The following is a 22,083-nucleotide window of genomic DNA, read 5'->3' on the forward strand; positions in this document are numbered from 1 at the left end:
AAGACAGAAGGGGCGCAGAATTCTCCACTTGTGCATTGGCGCCCCAACTGGGCCCACATCGCCCTACTCAACAGAGTCACTCAATACTAAAGCCCCTTATTAAAGTGTATTCACAAGATGGACTGAATCGCAAAGCGATCGGTCACGTGACCTCTGATTCGCAGTCCGCCCGTCCGCGGCGAGCATTCACACGGTGGGATAGAATAGAGGACAGCGCGGACTTACACTTGCTCCCAGAGCACTGCGTGAGAGGAGAGTCTCGTGCGGGCGTGCTGTTGTCAAGGATAGCCTACATTATGGACGGTGGGCAGATGCGCAGGTGCGGCGGCCTGCAACTACTGCTGCTTCGCCGTTTTGCCAAGGTATTGCTGTGGTGACTGTTCCGCTAGATGTGATATACTACGCAGGCAGTTCTCTGCAGTGCAAGCGATCGCGCTTACTCTACGAGAGCTGCATGAACGTGCTGCTTTCAACCCCTGAAAGACGACCATTCGGACTACAGCCCCTATGCTCCCGGTACGTGTCAAATGCCGAAGCTTATACAGCGTAACTGTAAGCGCGCTAAAACACTTCAGGGAAGCGATAAATACATTCAAGCGACAGCCCTGTGCAGCCACAAAACTCACACATTTGATGGCACGTAGTTGCAAGAGGCTGCCACGGTAATTTCTGTGCAAACCATGTGCTGCGAATGAAGGCAATGACATGGCTTTAAATTACATACTAATTCGACTCCAAAATAGAAACGACTGCCGCAAGGTACTAATAAGCTCCTGCTATCTTTTTATGTGATTACGAGCAACAGAAATCGCTGCGCAAAATACAAGCATCAGGCTAAGATGATCGGGATGCAGAACAGTACGACACCTACTCGCGCTTGGTTTGCGGCTGAACATGTCAGTCGTTTGAAGCTGTTTCTGGCTTTCCACCAGCGTTTTAAAGCAATATATGTTACGTTGTGCACGCTATCATTGTGCAGGGTATCACAGTTGAACCTGGTTACCCCAAGCTCAAGTCGAATTCTCCTCCAAACAGAACAATTTCTGAAGACTGTTAAACTATACCACGAAAGGAAGTCTAGCTACTTTGTACACACCTTGGGAGCAGAGAAAGCCAGCTCGGCGGGCAGGTAACTCTTCATGTTGGGAACTTGTGCCTGCACAGCGCATGTCACACAACAAGAGCCAGGTGAGCCCAGTTCACCACAAGGCAGTTGCAGGACAGACAAATGCAAAAATTGAAAGCCCCTGGAACCCTGAGCACACAACATGCTGTAAACTGTACGCTTTGATGTTCTCACTTTAAGAAGTGCTAGCAAACGGACACACTCATACCAGCATCAAATGTAAAACATGTCACCTATTATTATGTCTAAAACTTAAAAATCTGCAAATTGTCACATTACCTATGGCAGCAAAATGAGTATGCAGTGCTCTAGAAGATTAGCAGTGTGACGACCTGCAGCAGCAGCAGAGTGGGTCGCTTTTGCACTTACTGCCATGGGCAACAATAATCGTAGAAGAAATCAGAAAAAAAGAAAAAAGCTCACAATAACAACAGCACTACAGACAAGAAAAAAAAAGTATGAAAAGAATGAAGCACTCACTTTAATTTACTAGGCAGGTGGCAACCTCCCACTGCTCCAAGTCGAAGCGGATGACTGTAAGATCTATCTACGTAATGTTGGCCACCCTAAACATAACAGGCATGGCGAAACCAGGACAGCAGGGCTGTTTGCACACAAATTCTATGCACTTCTGGGAGTGTTGTCTGTATGGTACTGTGTTAACCAGAAGCAAAACTGAGCCATGCAGCGAGGATTTCTGCCACAATTCCTCACTCTTGTTGATCTGCTGACACAGATGAGCATCCCTCCCTTCTGGTTCCCTTAGCAAGTTGCCAAAAATATTGCTCACCCTGTCTGGTAAAGTGTACCACTTGGAAGGTAGCACTGGCTCCTGGGGAAAGTCCTTGAGCACAAAGCTAGTGGTCTTGGTCATCACCAACCCCAGAGCCAGGTCACACACTGCATAGAGCTTCAGCTGGGCCTGCTTGTCGTCCGGGCACTGGCTGTCCCGAGTCTGCTTGATGTTCTCAATGAGCCTCTTGAAGAAGCTGAAGCTGTAACCATCGTTCTTGGTGATCAGCGGCTCCATCAGGAACCACAGGCACCTACACACCAGCAAGACACGCACACTACGGTCAATGCCTGCGAGGCAAAATAAATAAAATGCAGAGGGTTAACGTGGCTGAAATCTAATTACAACGTATGAAAGCACAAGTCTGACACAGTTAACCTTGTTATACGGTAGATGACATTGCCACTGTATTCTCGACCGCTGTTGTCCGTGCCACTTGGCGTGTCTTATCTCAGCCTCCGACAACTGCAGCAACGGATCAGGTTCGCTATTCATTTCAAAGCTAACTGAATTCACTCTGTGATGACGGTGACCGTGAGTGCGCAATGACCAGCAAAAAGAAAGTGAAGTGGGGCTGCGTGTGGGGTGAGCCAGTGCGCGTCGGTAATTGGACACAGGGCAGAAGGACGGACGTATCAGTGTGTAGCTGGCGGTTTTCAACCTTCTTGAGCCTGGCGTTCACAAAACTGGCCCAACAGCACCTGCCGGACGCCTGGTTCAGGGGTCTGGTGCCGTACTGCTGAGGAAGTCAGTTCGCCTGCACCGTTGCACCTGACACGGCTCTTAAAAAGGCTCCATTGCAAAGGATGTCGCTCGCAAATGATGTTGCAAGGAGGCTCTAGCAAAGGATGTCAGAAAAATTATCCACTCACTCCTTAATCTGCACAAGGGCCGGCACGTCATCATACTTTTGCAGACAGGGGTCATGCGCCAGCAGGTGGATGGCGTAGGGCACCACGTAGTCGGGCAGGATGGTGATCAGTTTCATGGAGTTGATGGTGTGCTGCTTGAGGAAGTCGCGCCGCTTGTTGATGCACGACAGCAGCCACTGGCGCAGCTGGTTGCGCAGGTTCCGCCGCTTCTCAATGCCCCCCAGGGCAAAGATGGCCAGGAACTGCAGTGGCAGCCGCATGGCTAGCAGGTGCTTGTGCAGCTTCTGGCCAAACTGCTCCCGTACCTCGGGACACTCGTCCTGAAACGACGTACAACACTTACACTGCCTTGCGTGTTCCGTATAATCCTAAAAACCATAACAATGGCACCCCTTTACAGTGAAGCTACTCGGATCAGAAAAAAAAAATGTTTACTGTACCAATTGCTGGCGGTGGCATGACTCTGTGGATGCTGCCTGGCTAGTTCCCAAACATATACAGTCAAACCTGGTTATAACGAACAGCGTGACTTTCCGAGATTTGTTCGATACATCAAATATTTCTTTATAGCCGAACCCGCTTTTAGCGAATTTCAGCACCTAGTTCGCTATACAGGATATCGCGAAGTCGGCAAAACCGTGCTAACAAAAGTAATGCCACGGCACTCACCATGCATAATCTGCTCCAAAAGCAATTTATTCAGCAATCTGCATTCACTTGCAAAAGGCGGTTATTTTAGATTACACAGAGCGCCTAGCAACATTAACTTGAATTGCATTTTCAAGACGTGATAAAATGTCGACCAACTCAAGTCCGCTTCCTTTTATGTCGGCACAGTAGCGGCGCAGCACATCTGTTGCGGAAAGTGCTTCAGCAAAAGTAGGGCGAGGGAGGTCGTCTTCCGGCGGTGGCTCATCGTCTTCCATGTCTCCGGGCGCCAGCACATCAGCAACGATTTCTGAATCCAGCGGGCTTGCCGTCACGGCTACCTCATTATCCACCGCCACAAAATCTTCCAAGCAGACTTCTTTTGGCACCGCGTCAGGAACGCTGGCAAGTTCTTCCCAAAGAGTGGCCAACTCTTCATCGTCTTCAGCTGCACTCGCGGCGCTGGTGGCTTCGGCAACCGTCTGGCAGAGTCCGGCATGCCGAAAACAGTTCTTGACTGTGTCGCGTGTGACGTCTTGCCAGGCGCGGTTCATCATCTGGATTGCGCCTAACAGGTTTATCTTCAGATCTTCATTCATCCGCAGTTTCGCGAGGAGTCGTTCAACTATGCGCTTTCTGTATCCCTGCTTGAACGCACATATAATCCCCTGATCTAGAGGCTGCAACACTGCAGTCGCGTTTGGCGGCAGAAAACAGAGTTCAATGTTCCTGAGTGAGATGCCACAATGGTGGGCCGAACAGTTGTCCAGCAGCAAGCAAATCTTGCGTCCGCTCAGCGCAAGCTCATCGTCCCAGTCACGCAGCCACGACTCGAACAATGCCCTGGTCATCCAGGCTTTGCTGTTGGAAAGGTACGTGACCGGCAGCGAAGCACATCCCCGAAGGCACATGGGCGACTTGAACTTCCCAATGACAAGTGGGCGCAACTTAGATGAGCCGTCCATGTTCGCCGTAAGAAGTACAGTCACACGTGCTTTGTTAAGTTTGCCGCCATGGCACTTCTCATTTTTAAGTGCCAGGGTTCTACTAGGCAGCATCTGCCAGAACAAGGCGGTCTCATCCGTGTTAAATATGTCGCACGGCTTGTACTTCTTTTTTACTTCGTTCCAAACGTCATCTATCCATTTGTTGGCACTGTCCGTGTCAACTGCCTGCCTCTCTCCAGCAACCACCTTTCCTGTTATGGCATAGCGGTCCTTAAATCTCTGCAGCCATCCACTGCCCCCCACAAATCCTTCAACATTCAAAACGCAGGCGAAATCTCTTGCCTTTTGTTGCAGCATGGGGCCACTGACAGGAAGATTCCATGCACGCACATCCACGAACCATGCATACAAGGACTTCTCCAGTTCGTCGTAGGCTGGCTTCCGGATGCGTCGGCCATCAGCATTCGGTCGTACGCGAGCATTTTCCTGAATGGCAGCTTTGTTTTTGAGGATCGTGCTCAGCGTGCTCCTCGCGATCCCGTAGTGCACAGCGACATCCGATTTTTTTTCTCCACGCTCGACACGGCGAAGAATCTCCACATTGTCGCAAAGCGGCAGACCTTGCCGCTTCTTCGTAGTCATTCTAAAGCACCGAACGCACGAACACCGCAGGTACTACGCTTGTTCGGATTCTTGAGCGCACTTGTACACCACAGCAACACACGACGCGACGACAAAGAAAGTATGAAAGAGATCGTAGAGCGCACATGCACACCACAGCAACACACGACTCGACGACAAAGAAAGTATGGAGGATAAAAAAAAGGAGGAGTGCGGTTGATAGGCTCTCCTCTCCCGCGTCCTGAAACCAGCTCTGTCCGGTTTCTCCTCGTTCACGATTGACCTGGAGCAGCAAGCACGTAGCTTGATCACGTGGTAAGCAGTTGCCGATAGGAGCGCACCCTCAAAAAACTCGGCGTTGAGGAGAAAGAGATCGGGGGAGGCACGGCCGGTCTCGAGGGAGAGCGCGTTTCTTGCGCTCTCTCCCTCCAGACCGGCCGCGGGGGAGGATACGCCGAGGCAGCGGAGAAGGGCTGAGGGGCTGCTCGGCGTAGCTCGGCTGGTACGGCACTTGCCCTTTCTCAGTTCGCCGCTGAGGAGACAGTTGAACGCGCTGAATCCCCCTTTCCTCCCATTTCCAACAAGAATCGCTTCTCTGTCCAGAGCAATTCATGGTGGTAGGTGGTACAAACTTTATTTATGAGTCGACAAGGTGAAGCACTAGGTCTGGGCCAACTCTTGATCTCGGCAATTCATCGCGGTGACGCTGCCAGGCCAGCCGGCCAGCCTGGCTTCCGGCACTCCCGCGCACGTGGGTGTTCATCAGTCACATGCACTCAAGTTCGCTATAACCAATGTACAGTTCGTTATAGAAATTACATTTGTCATGAATAATTCTAAGACAGCTTCGAGTGTTCGATATAAAGGATAATTCGCTCTAGCCGGGTTCTTTATAAACAGGTTTGACTGTAGCATCGGTTTATAAACAAACACTCAGAAATCTATACGCCTTTCAAGGCGAAAGCTTTTTTTGGCAGCTCATGGTGAGAACGTCGCGGGCGGTAGATATGTTCTCCTTGTCTAGCGTTCCTGCCATCTCCAAGGCAATGTAGAGGAGGGAGAGGGGGGGGGGGGGGGGGGGGCTACAACGCGTGACGCCAATCCCACACTCGCAGGAGCCCTGCACCGTATGTGCGCCTAGGAAAGAAAATTTCCACTATGCAGCATGAGCCATGGCCTTGCTAGCAAAAGCTATACAAGGGACACGCAATTTACCGTTCAAAGCAGCAACGTTCAGGCTTTCACATTTCTCCATACAGATTCCACAGTGCCCTTGGAAGTTTTTATCGTCCATTTATGTGACAATTATTTATTGTCTGTGTCACAGTTTATGTTTTCGGCAACATGGCCATGGATATAATGCAAATTTGATTGCACATGAAACCGAAAGCTCTGCGGGAACACAGAAACATCTTATGCAGCCCTTACTGTCATTTAGGAGAAAAAAGTTAAAGTGCAATGCAGGTGCCATATGCTCTGTCTCATAGGCCCAAGGTCTTTAACAGCTGTCTCACCTGGTGGTTAGGCCACCTCTAAAAGCACCATTTTAGCATGATCGGTACTCATTCCCTTTCAATGGTAGCCCCCAAAATGATGCACTGCACATTTTGGGGGCTGTTGTTCCACAGAAACCCAGGGGAAGTGAAGAACTTCATCATGAGATACATAAGAAAGGAGCCAGCCCTGGCAAAGGAGCATCTGTTCATGTCACTGCCCCATTTGCCGCATTGCCGGCTCGACGACTTTACTGCACAGTTGCTACGGCAACTGCGATGCGAATGAGAGACTTAAACCCACCACCTTTTCTAGGACTCGAACCCTAGACGTTATTTGAGGTTCAAATCGCATGATAACCAGACACAAGTGGCTCTTCGCTCTTTTGTTACGCATTCTTCAGGAAGTATATAACCAGAGTCAGGCGCTTATAAACTAAAAACATAGTCATCAATGAGAAGCAGACTGAGACTTTATATAGCTGGCACAATAATGCCACACTTTGGTGAATGTTCAAAGAAGGGACGAGATTTCAAGAGCTGTGAAGCTAGACTTCAAATATCCTCACATCGCACTTTTGACAAAGGCTGTACAAACCTTTATTCCACTACACAAAAACCACGACTGAAATCCACTTATTTCCATATCCCACCAGCAAGCGTGTGAAGAAACACTTACCTGGAGCATATGAGCAACCTTCTGGAACTGCTCGTGGGATAGCACGTCAGCATAGGCTGGGCAGCAGCAGATCTTGAGCACGCACGCTGCTGCCATGTACCGCAACCAGGAACGTTCCATTGCCCTGCAATCACACACTCTGGTTGGCACACGTGCAAAGGCATCCAAGACACCATGCCGTTATGACATCGACTGCTGATGGTTCATCAACTTCATCAATACGCCTCAGGTGTTTAATTTTCAAATATGACTTGGGCTACGAGGGACAACGTAGCAGGACGGCTTGAACACAGTACCCTTGCTCCTCCCGTTTCACCTCCACCAAAATACAACTAGACGTAACTACATCTCGCACTAGACAACTGCCGCTGCATAGCTCTTATGATGATTGTTTTGAATATACAGTTAAACACAGATTTAAGAAAGCCTGTAAAAGTCAGCTTATTTCAGAACATAGAATTTTCGCTACATAGAAATATTAATCTCCTTGCGTGCTAAAATACAAAAAAAAAAGCGTAGCAGCTGACTAATGAAAGCAAGCTTTTGAAAAAAGAAAGGGAAAGTGGCCCATTATGTCTGCCCTTTCATAACCATCAAAAACAGCATTATGCATCATTCGTGTGCCGACCAGGACAACATTGCAAGCTTGTGAGCCACCTCAGCATGTCAGTTGTGCAAAGCATCGCCCAGGTGCCAGACACTCCTGCCTTGAGTTACAATTTTGCCACTACTGTCACCGTTGTGAGAAGGCACAGCACCGCTGGTAAAATGACGTGTTCCGCAACGTTTTGCAGCGGCCTCAAGAAGAGCAAGCAGGGAAACGAACGAAGGGAGGCAAGGGGAAGGTGGGCAGTGGTAGGAGCAATCCCAGTCAGGCGACGGCGGCTCAACCCACTCTCTTTTCTCCACATCAGCAAGAAAAAAAAAAAAAAAACATGGTGTCCCGCAATCCACATCCATTTGCTTCTACATTATTTCTACCATGCATTTGCAATGCGGTTCTCCGAGAAATAAAAGGCACCACTTCCAGAGACCAGAGATGCAACCAGACACCAAAACTAGCCCGCCAATCGAGCGAGTCATCGCAAGGCAGGGTGCAACACTTTCCCCGTAAGCCCGCCACAATGCCTCACCTCCTGCCAAATGGCAGAAGCTCTCCCCTGCATCAAATGTGCCTGCGTCTAGTTGCAGCACATGCATTACATAGGAAGAGGCTCCAGAGGTGCGAGAGCAATTACATGAGTTATCAAGGGCAGCCGCAGACTAGAGCAAGCTGCTTATTGTGCTAAACCCCTAAAACGTCTGCAACAATGATGTGAACGTTTGGCATTAGTAGTCACGAATTGTAAACTTCAAGGCACTGTCGAGCACGCAAGCAGTAGTTGCACTCAAACATATTTCATTCGGAACCACATCGCAGCGAAAATCTGCAAGCACACTGTATTGTTAGTTATCATATATCACATTTGTTGACTAACCATAGAGCAGGTATGATGGCAGATGACCCTTGTCATCAACTCCACTGCGGTCATTGCAATTTTTGCATGCATGATCTCAACGAAAACACATAGCCTGGTTGAATGCTTTTCTTGGGGGTGAACTGTTAATGCGAATTTAGCTGCATATCGCATCTGCACGCTACGGCTTCATCTCAGAGAAAAGCACATAAATGAAAGGAGCTGAAATCTGGTCTTGCTCACCAATACTTCACGTACTGCATGTGTGCCTGGGAAGCTGTTTTTTCTTTAATGAATCAAATAATAGGTGACACTGCCTTTCTGCGGCACTTCACAGACATTCTTCAGCATTTTTCAAAGCTTGCAAAAGTAAAATTTATTCATGGAGACAAAGTCACCACTTATATGTCACATACATCAGAAATGCACAATGCAGCTGCCTAATTTAATTGGCGATAAACCTTTAGCATCTTTCCAACACCATACCTTTACGTGGGCACTCTCCAAATTAATGTGGGTTGAATTAGAGAGCTTTAATTGGAAGTCTCGGAAATGATGCCTGGTCGCTCAGAACAGAGAGTAGGCTGCCATGGCCACCAACTCCTATCCTATGGCACCTCCTGTCACTGGTCATGGCACCGGTTTGGTTTGGTAATTGTTTTTCATGGTTTGATCTCCTCTCCCTGTTTTCGAGGAGACAGAGTCTCTTGACTATGCCATCCTATTGCAGAGGTGTTCTGTAGGCCATGTACAGCGTGCCAGGCTGCCCAAGCGTGACGGCGTGCAGATCGATCTACCATTGGCAGAAGCAATTCACATATGAATCAACAAGCTTTTATATACAGACTTCTATGGAGCTTAGCCGGACAAAGTAGTACAGTTCAAATTATACAGAAATTACAATTATTAAGATTCAAGTTAATGAGCTTTCACTGTAGTACTAACTGGCAACTTAAGTGTTGCATTGTTGTACTACTGCATATGTTTCTATTTTTTTGCTAAAGCTGTAGCTAGTTTCTTTCCTCTGCATCTTGATCTGTGGTATTCCTGACATTCCTTTCCTCTGTGTTTTTGATGTTTCAGTGCATTAATTCATCTGTTTCATTACTTTTTAATCTCATCACCACTGCACAATATTGTGTCTAGAAGCATGTCAGGTACCACGAATAAGTAAGCCCAATAATAGCTAAGCCATATTTCCAATGAAGTGGGGGAGGCAGGCAGGGAACGTACGAGACGTGCTCCTTCTCCATAAGGTCTCCACCATGGCTGATGACTGTAACCAGCAACCGTAGCGTGGAGCTAGCTGAAGCTGAAGCTGTACGTAGTCCCAGTAGCCAGCGAACCATCATCTTCATGCCTTCAATCTGCAAATAAAGGTGCTTTATGTGACTATCAACAAGAATTGTCGGTTTAGGCAATGGGGTTTAACGTCCCGAATCAACTCGAGCTACAAGACACGCTTATGCTACACTCTTAATCTGGTTGTGCATACATTCCGTTTATAAGTGGAACTTCTGTGAGCGGAACATTTTTAAATGTTCCACATATAACTGAAACCTACGTGGAGTCAGATTGAGAGAGTAGAATTGTCAGAAGGAAAGCAGTGGGCAGCCAACATTTAGCCAGCTCAAAGGCACACCTATTGTGGTACACTATTCTAAAGCTCAGAAACAATAATTATTAAGTGAACAGGCAATTTTTTTGGTCAAGCGATAAGGGCCTTCCTACTGTCATCATGCCTGCCATCATATGCACATTAAAGGTGCATGAGTTATCATGCACCATGCAATAGGCATGATTTTCAATCACTGGGCTGGTCACAAGTACCTTGACTAGAGCCCCCTTGAGGAAGCCCGTGAAGAAGCCTGCAAGTGGCCTTTCCCACATTTCAGTCGATTTAAACAATGCGGAGCAGTTCATACAGCAGGAATTGAGGCAGAAATTAAGACAGATGGATCAAACACAAGCACCATGCACTTTCATGTTGTTACTGGTCAAAGCAGGTGGTCGGGTATCTTGTTTCATCCATGTCAAGAATTTTGCATGAGGTCCGAACCTATCGGCGTCAGAATATGACTGGTCCACATGATAAACAGAGAAGAAAGTGAAAAGGATGTTTCTGAGCCGTTTCTCTCATGCTCCGAAACTACATCTTTGGATAACTTGCCTGGGTATTGTAGTTCTCCTAACGTCAGACTCATATAAGCCAATGTGGTATTTGACTAGCCTGAAACATGTGAAATTTTTGGATAATCAAATATTCTCACATATCAATTGACCAAATCAAACATGAGCCAAACAACACACACATCCAAATTTTCAAAATTTTAAATATTTGCGGTCAATAATACTAAAACCAAGTGTGCACACTTCGTAGTGTTTGGTTGCTGTTTTACTTGCAATACTGAAGACATTTAGTATAGCGTACACAAACACATGCAGAGAAATAGCGCACACTAAAAATATTGCGAGATGCGCACTGCGCATGCACTATACGATAGACGAGACCAAGCTCTGGCGTACGATCGGCTAGCGTATGGCGAAATTTCAGTTTATCGTGCTCGGCGCTCACGTACAATGGCGGAATAGCGTTGACATGATGGTGGCGTCCAGGTCGCCTGCTTCAGTGTGAATTTATCTTCGTTATTACGTTTTTGGCCGCGATCATGCCTATTAATGGTACACGAAGCTTTCGCTCTGCTTCGTGTAACCTTCAGTACAAATAGTTAGGCATTCATATGTTCTGGTTTTCTACTTTGCCCAGCAGATGAGCAGTCAATTGGTGTTATTTTGTGGCATGGCAACGCCATGAAATGGATAGCCTTGACTTGACTGCTTACACGCTTGTCTTCGTAAACAGAAGTTGGGAACGGTATACACACCGTGACGGCAATACAAAACTTAGCGCAAAGTAAAATCAGTAGTTTCTAATGTGTTAGTCGGGCGCAGCGTTCAACACGGGAGCAAAGAAACTGGCTAAAGTATTACCCAGTGCGACTTGGTTAGTTTTGGCTTTTGAGTAAAAAAAGGAAAAAAATGCATGTTTTCTTCCTAAGCCTCTAGATGCCGCCACTGCAGCTTTAGTATGCTCGCATTTTCGTATGCTCAACTAAATGAGCTGATACATCCATGGATGCGATACACGGAGTAACATTCGGCAATTTGCTGGCATTTTATAGTACGGAAACGTCCATACGCTATACTAAATGTCTATGTTGTTTAATTATGTGTGCCACTTGCACACCGAAGTATCTACTACACATAAAACTGTGTCAAAAAATTAGTGAAGGATTTTGGAAGCACGCAGCACCAATGTTGCTAACGTCCTCATGTAGGACTATTTCCTAGGTGCTGCTTTGATCTAGGGACATCAAGAAGCAAGGATACTCACCTTAACCTTGGTCTCCTCAGGTAGAGCCTCAAACTCGCACCACGTTGACTCCGACATGCGCGGTTCCTCCTGCGCAGTTCCCTCGTCACACATATGGTCCATGCCAAGTTTGTGGGAAAAAAACCAGTACAACTCACCCGGTCTGCCATGATGAGGTCCTTGACCACCACCTTGGAGACTATGCTTTTAACCTGGCTGCCAAACATCTCTGGACACAGCAGTGCGATGTGGCCCATGGACACCAGTGCCGTCCGGAAGTATGCCGAATCCAGCGTGAAGTGTTGCTTCAGGTGCTATAAGACACATTTCACCGTGTAACTGAATCTGTACACCAGTGGCTAGCTGTGGTGTAATAGTACTTGTGTGCTCCATTATGGGCCAGCACCTTTGCAGTTGAGTCGCCTATTATTAAACCTTCTTGCGCATGTTTACGCGTCGTAACTGTCCCATTCTAAGGTGCATCTGTTTTCTATTAGCAAGAACGAATTAATGAGAAGTCTTCGTCAAGTCTCCAAGCATTTCCACACCTGTATAGCAGGAAAAATGTCCAAGGCCCTAGTTTCTTGTGATTCCGCGAAAAATAGCGGGTTTCAATATTTTTCACGAAATTATGCATCGGCAACCGTATCCTCTTTCTTGGTGCTACTGTTGCTACGGACGTAAATAGGAAAGAAAGTATAATTGAAAAAGAAATGCCCATTTTACCTTAACTGCACTAATAAAATGCGAGGGAAGCTTGAGGACTAGGGAGAAATTTAGAATATATTACTACGATCACAGATTATAATGCAATATGAACCTGTTCTGGTCGACCATACCTGACAGTAAACTAAAGTAGCATTTAAAATAGTGAGTGAGCGGACCGCTCAATGATAAGAGGCAATGCTACTACGAGGTGAAGCCAGGCGCCTAATGTAACACATTTAAAAAGGTAATTATCAGAAATTAGTTAATTACCTTAAAAATTTCAATTGTCCATCTTTCTGTCTGCGACCCCTGATACAATTATGCTGGAAAAGCCTTCATATCTCAGAGAGCCTATTTTTTAGAATTTTGGCTCACCTTCGCTGAAACACCTGACATATAATAAGGGAGTAATTTCTCATCCTTATCCACGTACCAAGAGTAGTGATTCGGCTACAGAGAAAAGCTGTACAACTAACTTTCTCAGAAACTCCGTAGTTGAAAAAAAACTTCATCCTGGTCTGGGTTTCAAATTCGAGACCAGCACCAGTTTTGTTTTGTTTTTCCTTTCTTTCTTTTCTTTCTTTTTTATTATTATTATTTTTTTTTTTAATTTAAAAATCTGAACAGAGCACTTAGTCTCACAGTCGAAACCAAAGCATGCCATCCCTATTAAAGGCATCACCGACAAGGTATCAGGGATGCTACGACAGGCCATGTGGCAAGGGAAAAATAAAATAAAAACAGCTAAAGCTTATCCTGGAGATGAGTGCTTTTCCATCATAGTACCTAGCCAGCAATATTGAAAACATCAATGATGAGCTGCCGGTTGCTCAAAAATAAAAGAAACGAAGAAATATGGCAATGCCAAAGAGCTCACATCGATGACCTGGCCGAAGACACGCTCCTTGTTTCCCACGATGACATTGAGGCAAGCCACTGCATACTTGGCCTGCTTAACGGTGCCGTTCTCCACAAAGTTCTGCACCACAGGGAGCAGGCGCCTGCACCAGAGTGGATCAACAATGCTGAGGACAATCCCAAACCATACCGCTTAAAGTGTGGCTTTGTTAATCACTCAGCGGTTCTCAAAAAGTTTTGTGCACATTACAGAAAATAACTAGCCAACTGCTATTATGACTTGCTCAACTCTTCAAAGCGGTGTTGCGTTGCGCGGTTCGCAGCAAGGCCGATGAATGGCAGTATGCGCCCCGTGAAATATGACTGATTACACGTGTCAATTACAGCCCAGGAAATGTAATAGAATAATTACAGAACATAACCAATTACCACCGGGTTACTTTTCTTGGAGGCTTATTGCCATAACAAATTACTGCAGCTTGCTTATATTTTTTACATATACGTTAAACGGGAATTTTTCAAAGTCGCTATCGCTGGTTTTGAAATGTTTCCTTGTAAAGACAACAGCCGCTACACTAAACACTTTCTAGGGGGCACACCCGCTCAGAGTTGTACATCCATTGTCCAGGATGCTTCGCATCTCCAGCCCCTTTTTGATAAGTAATTGATTACCAGTAATCAATTAAGAAAAAAATGATTGACTTACTCAAAATGTCACTGTATGAAAAAAAAAAGTAATCAATTACAAAACTACAAGTAATGAATTACAGACAAATTTGTTCTCAAATGGGGTCTGCGAGGCCATTTTAGAGGGTCCAAAAAATCCATGCCTGCAAAAAAAAAAAGCATGTTTTTTTGAAGCCCGGCGGCCAGCTTCGCCTCGACTTATTCCAAGTTCCGGGACTACTCTCGAAGCAGAGGCAGCAATCCACATAGTATCGCTCCGCCTAGACTCGGTCAGCACCTTTCCCACTCCTCCCCCAACTATGTGTGTCCAGTGCCCTGCACCTGCATGCTGAGATTTTTGACAAGGTGCCAGTCGCCGTGCAGTCCCACTCAACTAACCTAAGTCACAAAGCGCATGCTACATGGGCGTCTGAGCCACATAGAGTCGTAGCTTTCATTTTAGTCGACAAAGCTTTGCAATTCCAGATGTCGCAAGACACCATTTTAAGACCATCACTGCCGCAGCACCACTACGGTAGGCTTCATCTGCCACGGCTTTGAAAATCGATTGAAACCCACATTAAGCTGGGGCGGAATTATGGACCGCTCTACAATTGAAAGCGCTCTAAAACGGCCGCTCCTATCGGTCACCGCCACCATCTATGCTGCTACTGCGTCGAGGAGATGAAAAAAAATACAGATGACATTGCACACCTAATTATGCCTGCGGTTTTAGACTATTTCGGTAGAGCGCGATGTAGAGCCAAAATGGCGCCGGCGTTTGTGGCATAGTGGTGACTGCGGTGCTGAAGCATGAAGTGGCAACGACGAAGGGTGGTGTGCGAGAATGCATTCTACTTGTCCAACAAGTTGTTCCGACATCTATTTCGATTTGAAAATGTGAAAGCGGAACTCGCCGATGAACTGTGATGAAGCCTGCGGTGGACCGCTCTGTCGGTGCGGCAGTAAGTGCCATGCGCGCTCAGATTTCTTTTTTTTTTTCCCCTCCGGAGGATTTCAAGTCTCCGTAGGCAAAGAGCAGATCATTGGCCTCTCATAACCGGTGGTGAGGTGTGTGCATTAAATGGCTGAAATCATCTGCTGCAAACTTGGCACACTGGGGGGCGGGTGCACTTCGACCTGTGCTCGTCCTAAGTGAAGTATTAGTGTGCGACTTTCATGCAGAGGTAAAAGTTTATTTTGCCTAATGGACCGTGCTTCGTGGTCGATCTTTTTTCTGTTTCCTAAAGAAAAATAAACAGAACCCCGATCACATTGCTTTCGATCAGATTTCTCCGCGCAATCTGCCTTTTGCGCGAGTTTTCTGCGCATGCGCGAAGTCGTAGCGGCGACCGATGGAAACACATTGGACGGCGTCGACGGCGTTTCTCGGCGTCAACGGCGTTTCTCGGCGCCGCCAGTGCACGGGGGCTGGCGGCACCGGGCGGCACGGTGGCCGTCACAGGCTTGGTAAAGCGATGCCAACCACATCTGCCGCGTACGGTTGCCACTCTTTAAGCGTGCCAAGATGCAAAACGCGGTTTTTCAGGTTTCCTTCGGCGAGCCGCGGCCAACAACGACATGAAGCTTGAATTAGGGCCACGAAGCATACCGACTGCATACTCTCGACTGTGCGAAAAACACTTCGTTACAGGTATGTATGCATCTAAAGGAAGTGTGCGTGCTGAAATGTATCTATTGGAGTTTGCACCAAGCCTGTAACCTACCAGTGATAGCCGCAATGAGCATTTGTTCGGCGCGTCTGATGGCGATGTATTTTGTAGTTTGTTTTCTTTATGTGCGAAGGGGCCGGGTAGCACAGATATCACAGGTGGCTGTGTGCGCTAGACCGTAATATTTAGCATGTTTTATTGCGACTGCCGCCTGACTTAAACGAAAAAAAAATTGGGCGTTTGTTGTGATGCACCGCCATTCGCGAGCCGAGTGGTTGAGCTGGTCATGAGGCTCGAGAACGGCAGTGCATTAAAACGCCGTATTTTTTTTCTTGTTAGTGAGGCGGCAGTCACGATAAAACATGCTAAATATTACGGCCCGGAATTACGGAATGCCAAATATTCTGTCACGTCGAACACGGCCCGCGCTACACGCTCTTACAATGCGAAGATAGTATATGCGTACGTGCGGTATGAGTGGATTTTGAAAACACTCTGCATTCCCCCATACTGCGTGAACATGATATGCTGCAATCACTGTCAATACTTTCTGCCCCGAGGCCAAAAAAGGGGGGAAGCTTTCGCTTTCTACCTGCGTTGGCGTGGCCATTTCGTATGGTGCGCTTTCACGTCGTCTACTACACTGCCGTCCAATGTGTTTCTCGCCCGCTCCCGCATGATGGCGCCACATCCTCCCGCAAAAGGCAGATTAGCACCACCACATCGTACCTTGACTTTAGACAATAGTAAAAAGCAGGAACTAGCCGTGAAATCAGCTGTTTTACTGAAGGCCACCATTTGTACGGCTTGTTTACCTCTGTCAGCGCGCCAGAAGTTATCCATGAAACCATTTATTTGGAAAACTGTAGCTGCTTCTGGATTTTTTTTGATAATGTTGAACTTGAAATATGGCTTCTTGAAAATGCAAAGCATTAGTTAATTTATTCACATGCTATATGTACCTCTAAAGAAGTTAGCAAACGGCTCCTTGACGTGTGAATAAACCTTTTGCCGTGCATTTCGTCGCACGTTGATGTATCGCCGAACCATCATGGTGTTGTCATTTTGACGCCACTCTCTAAAATTTTAGAGCGAGTTTCGTAGTTCAGCCCCGCCCTATGACCCCGGGTGGTTTTTCTGTATCGCTCCTGTGGCTACGTTACGTGGCGTTCGAACCGTGTGGGGGCATGCGGAACATTTTCTTTTCGTATAAAAAGCCAAAATATGTAACCTTCTGTGCATATAGTGCCTCTTCTGACAATGGAACCTCTTGCTTTATCAGGCACGATATCTTGATGGAGGAGCCGATGTCGTCGCTACCTCTTTCCAACAAGCTGTGGTATTTTACAGCTTAATATTTTCATTTTCCAGCCTTTTCTTTTTTTTTTTCCTCCGAAACCAACCAGAATTTTTAAGTGGTACAGGGACAGCCTATATGAAAGCTCCATCCAGATTCATACAGGTCCTTTGTGTACAAACAACCAGTAAACTCAATCCTGTATAAATTTCACATCGATTTTTCAACAGGGCCCTTCCCCAGTGTGTAGTAGCAAGCCAAGGTCTCTTTACCGCCGGCCGACCTCTCCATCTTTCTTCTCATTAAAATACTCTCTCTCTCTCAACCAAGGAAAATGTCCTCTGCTGCTCCAAACTTACAAACTGAGGCACATCAAAGAAAACCACACAGGCAAGTAAGCACTTCATTTTCTTCTCGGTGTCCTTTTTACTTCTTTTTTTTATTTGTTTCTCCCTCAGCCCTATGAGAAATCAACCAATATGCTGAGTCCTATGGTAAAATCAACCAACAGTATCACATTATTCACCTTGTTCAAGAATTCATCTTAACAGAGTTTGCCTAAATAACTGTCTACTGTACATTTTTTTTTCTTTTCTCCACGGTGCCACATGGATGTTCCACAAGCGCTGTGACAGTGGTTCATTGTCACTGCGGAAGTTACCTTACCAAAGCACATGCGAAACAGTCTTAAATATACTTTTTTTCTCTTTATTTTGCAGTGAGTGCTATGGGGAACCAACCACTGGTCCCACACTGTTCATCTTACGTGAGAATTCATGTATCTAAGCCCATCCTAACAGGAGTTTACTGTAATTCAATTTCTGACAGCTAGAGATCCATTCATCAAGCTCAAAATGTGCACTCTGGCATGAGGCGCGACCCGGCCAACAGGTCGGCCCCAAGTACACGCCAGGATCTGGCACGGTGACATGCCAGATCCGCCTTAGTGCACATTGCTCTTGTTTATGTGAACGAAGACAGTAGCCCTGTTCAAGCTGGCACTCACTGGGCCACATTGGGGCAGCGCTGATCGATGTCCGCTCCCACAAAGGTGAAGATCTGAAGAGTCAGCTCAGAGGCGGCGTTGTCCTCGGAACTAAGGAATGATAGTAGCTGGTTGCACACTTCCTCTCCAACAAAGGCTGCAGGAAATGCAGACGCCAGCACCTGCACACGACACACTTTTCGCAACACACTCACACACAAGGTCAATCAATGGCATGCTAATGGACATGGCACCAGATGACATCACTGTGAAGGACACACAACAGTGCAATTTGCAATCAGCCGACTTAAAGAGAAATGCCGAGTCAAGCTGCCTTGATACAAGGTGAATTCCGATGAGAATCCCATAAGGGATGGCTGGTCGACACATTCGATTCACTTAAATTTCAGGTATGGCAATGCCTGCCGACTGCAAATGACGGACTTTCTAGCCTCCAAAAATTACTTCAAAGCATGAGAAAATCTTGTTTGGTTTGATTTATGGGGTTTAACGTTCCAAAGAGACTCAGGCTATGAGACAAGCCGTAGTGGAGGACTCCGTAAATTTCGACCACTTGTGGTTCTTTAACGTGCACTGACATTGCACTATACATGGGCACCTTGCTTTTCGTCCCCAACAAAAAGTGCCGCCGCAGCCAGGATTCAATCCCACATCCTTGGGCACAGAAGCCGAGTGCCTTGACCCCCGCACGACCGCGGCAGTTAAGCTTAAGTATGTTGTCCTACAGTAGACGCCACACACAATTCCTTCATGACAGAAAGTAGTCCCATGTTAAACCTTTTGTTGTTATTTAAATAAAAAGCTAAGCACATCAAATTAAGCACTCAAAAATTTTGAGAAGTAATCTAAGCAGCGCAGACAACAGGAGAAGGAACCGAAGAGACAAACAAAGCAAAGTTCAAGAATTTCGATGCCTTTGGCTTGTTTGATGTTGCCAAGTCAGCAACTGCTGTTTCTTTTAGTTAAAGGGACAAAACACTGGCCAAAATATGTAATGAGATTACGGTGGAGATGAAAAGATCTTGCCTCATATAGTACAGATCGGGCACTACAATATCAAAGAAAAGAGGCTTTACAATTGTAATTTGCCATTGAAAATCGCATAAAAACCACCGAGGCGCTATCTAGCGGAGAAACCCTAGTACTTTCAGTGTAGCACACCAAGTCAGCAAAATATCGCTGATTTTCGTAACTGCACATTGTTCTTTTTTTCTAGGAGTGCTTGCCATAATTTATTATATTTTGCGCTCTCTCCAGTGCGTCCTTAAATAAAAACCACCCTTGCTTTCTCACCGCGAGAGGTATGCTTTCAGGTTTCGCCACTAGATGGCGCCACAGTGTTTGCAATTTCGTGAATGAAGTAATGACAGTGCCCACTAAAACTTTCGTCGACGAGGGCGTGCGTTATTGTTCTGTAACAGCATTGAGTGTGAAGCTTAAAATGACGTTACTCTACGCAAAAAATGTCCGATTACTGTCTGGCGAGTGAAAGTTTGAAGATTTGTTTTCGGTGTGTCTTTTTTGTCGACCACCAGTCGTCATCGCGGTCGCTGCTCATGGTTTCCAGCATCCGACTACATAAAAACGGGCGCACGCATTGATCGAAAAATTCCCGGTAAAAATTTTCTACAGCGTTTCTAACAAAACCGTTATGGAATCGAACATTTTAGACATCAATCTTTCCACTGTGGCGAAAAAAAATCGAGACCTAAATTCCAGTGTTCTGTCCCTTTAAGTCCTACTATAGAGGAGGAGTCAAACGGGAGGAGTCGAACGACAGGCTGTGGCACATCTTTCGCGTGCGATGGCGCGTACCCTACTACTGCAACGTCGGGTCGACATATGTGATGTTCTGAAGAATCGTGTGCTTCTTAAAAGATTCCAGTATGTGAGCGCTTGCATAGACACAGCAATGGCAGCCGTGCCGACGCTGTAGGGTGAAATGTGAAAAGGCTCCTGTTGCCTTTGTGATCGTGTTCATGCGCCAACAAAAATATGTATTGAGATTATAGTGAAATTGCTCTTGTCTCGTATAGTGTAGCGCAAGCGCTACGATATCCGAGAAACGAGGCCGAAGTCACCTCTTGTGGCAAAATGCCGTCATTATTACTGTAGTACCCCCCCGCGACCACACCGCCGGGAAGTCACCGATATTCTCAAGTGCACAGTGTTCACTATTCTTCGAAGAGTGCGCACCTTGTTTTATTTATTGTTACAGTGAAGGCCTTCACAAAAAACGGGATGTCAGAGGCCCCGTGCCACCTGTCAGTCGTTTCATGCTCGGCGTGCGCACACAACACTTTGCCTTCTTCCATAGCGGCTCGCCGTCTTTGCGACCCATTACAATATTTTGAGCCCTCTCCAGCGCACCCGTCAACAAAAACTACCTCCCTTTCGCATCACCCATGATGTGCTTTTAGCTTTTGTCACTATACAGTGCCACAGTATATCTTGAATTCCCAGGATGAAGTGGCAACCACAGTCCACTAAAGCTTTTGTCGATGGGGTGTACTTTTCTCTGCTGAAATAGCCTTCGGTGTGGAAGTTTAAATGTATGCTACTCTGCACTAAAGAATGTCCAATTACTGCCTACTGGATTAAAATATGTACAGTCATATATGCAGAATGAAATCTCAAAAAAGTTTCACTTTACTACATTGGAGTTTTTCTATATTCACGTTTACTATAACAGGGTTCTACAAGGCAGGAGATATCAAATATTCATACACTAACAGAGTGAAGAGAGTGACGTGCCATTTCTAGAGCAACCTTCTACTTCATTCTAGTCTGCATACGCCATTCACACCTCCTTGAGGAAGGTATAGAGGAGGGAGGTTTGTCAAGGAACACCTTGTCAAAAGGAAATGTCAAGGGGCATTGTTGAGCTCCAATCGGCCCTAAGGGCAGACCAACTGCTACTACCCTCAATGGAGTGGATCTGAAGCCCAAAGTCGAGGCACATTCGTGAATTCAGGCACACATTCTCCACTGTGGTGAAAAAAAGAAAAAAAAAAAAAAACGTCTGGTGCTTGAAACCGGGTGGTCACGCTCTTCAACAATGGATCACATTCCATTCTGAGAGCTCCATGCAAAGTCCAAATAATGGACCAGCATTCAGCTAAACAACACCGAGGACATACATGAAGCAGCTGCAGCCCTCGCAGTGCTGAGCTGTTGACACCAATGTTGATGTCAATGTCGCCCTGGCCAAGCAGTGAGTCTCGCACATAAGTTAGGATCTGCTTAACACCAGCATTGTCCACCATGACCGGCGCCACCCGTTCCAGCATCTGCTTGATGATTACGTAGAAGCTGTTGGTCTGCACTGGGTAACCAAGGCTCTTGAGAACTTCTTTCTACAAAAAGAAAAACAAAATCAGGCACACATGAGCCTCTCATGGCAGCCGTGAGTTCTCCAAAACAAAGCTAATCAAAAACATGAGGACTGCTCAACTCATGTCAATGACATGGGTTGAGAAGTCTGTTTTTTTTTTTTTTTGTTTTTTTTTTTCTTCTTCTTCTTCTTCTCAACCTTCCTGCAATCAGTTGCCTCATCCAACAAGAGCAATGACAGCCCTCACCATAGTCTTGCCACTGCCATTCATTGCCAGCTTGAGTAAGGAATTTTTTTTTTTCACTGAGCAAAGCGTTACAGTTGAGCGATCTCTCAGCCCACACTACCATGATGACAGACTGCTGCCATTGTAAATCGATGGTCAATGACAACAATGACCATACATAACCATACTATGAACCAACATTTCATTGATGATTTAATAAACGCCAACTTGAACCTGAAAATGAATAAAAACTTTATCGGGCACTTTTTTGCCCTTGACGTAACCGCTAGAGCACATCCTGAAATG

The 22,083-nt window shown here is 46.3% G+C and overlaps 1 protein-coding gene across 5 annotated transcripts in view; it reads right to left on the reverse strand.

Moving 5' to 3' along the window:
* pds5 (cohesin associated factor B pds5) overlaps positions 1–22,083 on the reverse strand; it is a 68,048-nt gene that overhangs the window by 17,967 nt on the left and 27,998 nt on the right. For all 5 annotated transcript variants that reach the window (XM_084602096.1, XM_084602097.1, XM_084602098.1 and 2 more), the window contains exons 11-20: positions 21,358–21,573; positions 18,218–18,378; positions 13,595–13,718; positions 12,168–12,323; positions 12,031–12,099; positions 9,870–10,003; positions 7,180–7,303; positions 2,792–3,111; positions 1,917–2,172; positions 1,097–1,156 (exon numbers count right to left, since the gene is read on the reverse strand). In XM_084602096.1, coding sequence (XP_084458222.1) covers positions 1,097–1,156; positions 1,917–2,172; positions 2,792–3,111; positions 7,180–7,303; positions 9,870–10,003; positions 12,031–12,099; positions 12,168–12,323; positions 13,595–13,718; positions 18,218–18,378; positions 21,358–21,573 — 1,620 coding nt within the window. The remainder of the gene's footprint in view (positions 1–1,096; positions 1,157–1,916; positions 2,173–2,791; positions 3,112–7,179; positions 7,304–9,869; positions 10,004–12,030; positions 12,100–12,167; positions 12,324–13,594; positions 13,719–18,217; positions 18,379–21,357; positions 21,574–22,083) is intronic.

This window comes from Amblyomma maculatum, chromosome 4, assembly GCF_055883805.1.
Source record: "Amblyomma maculatum isolate TAMU_Amacu chromosome 4, ASM5588380v1, whole genome shotgun sequence".
Taxonomy (NCBI): Eukaryota; Metazoa; Arthropoda; class Arachnida; order Ixodida; family Ixodidae; genus Amblyomma; species Amblyomma maculatum.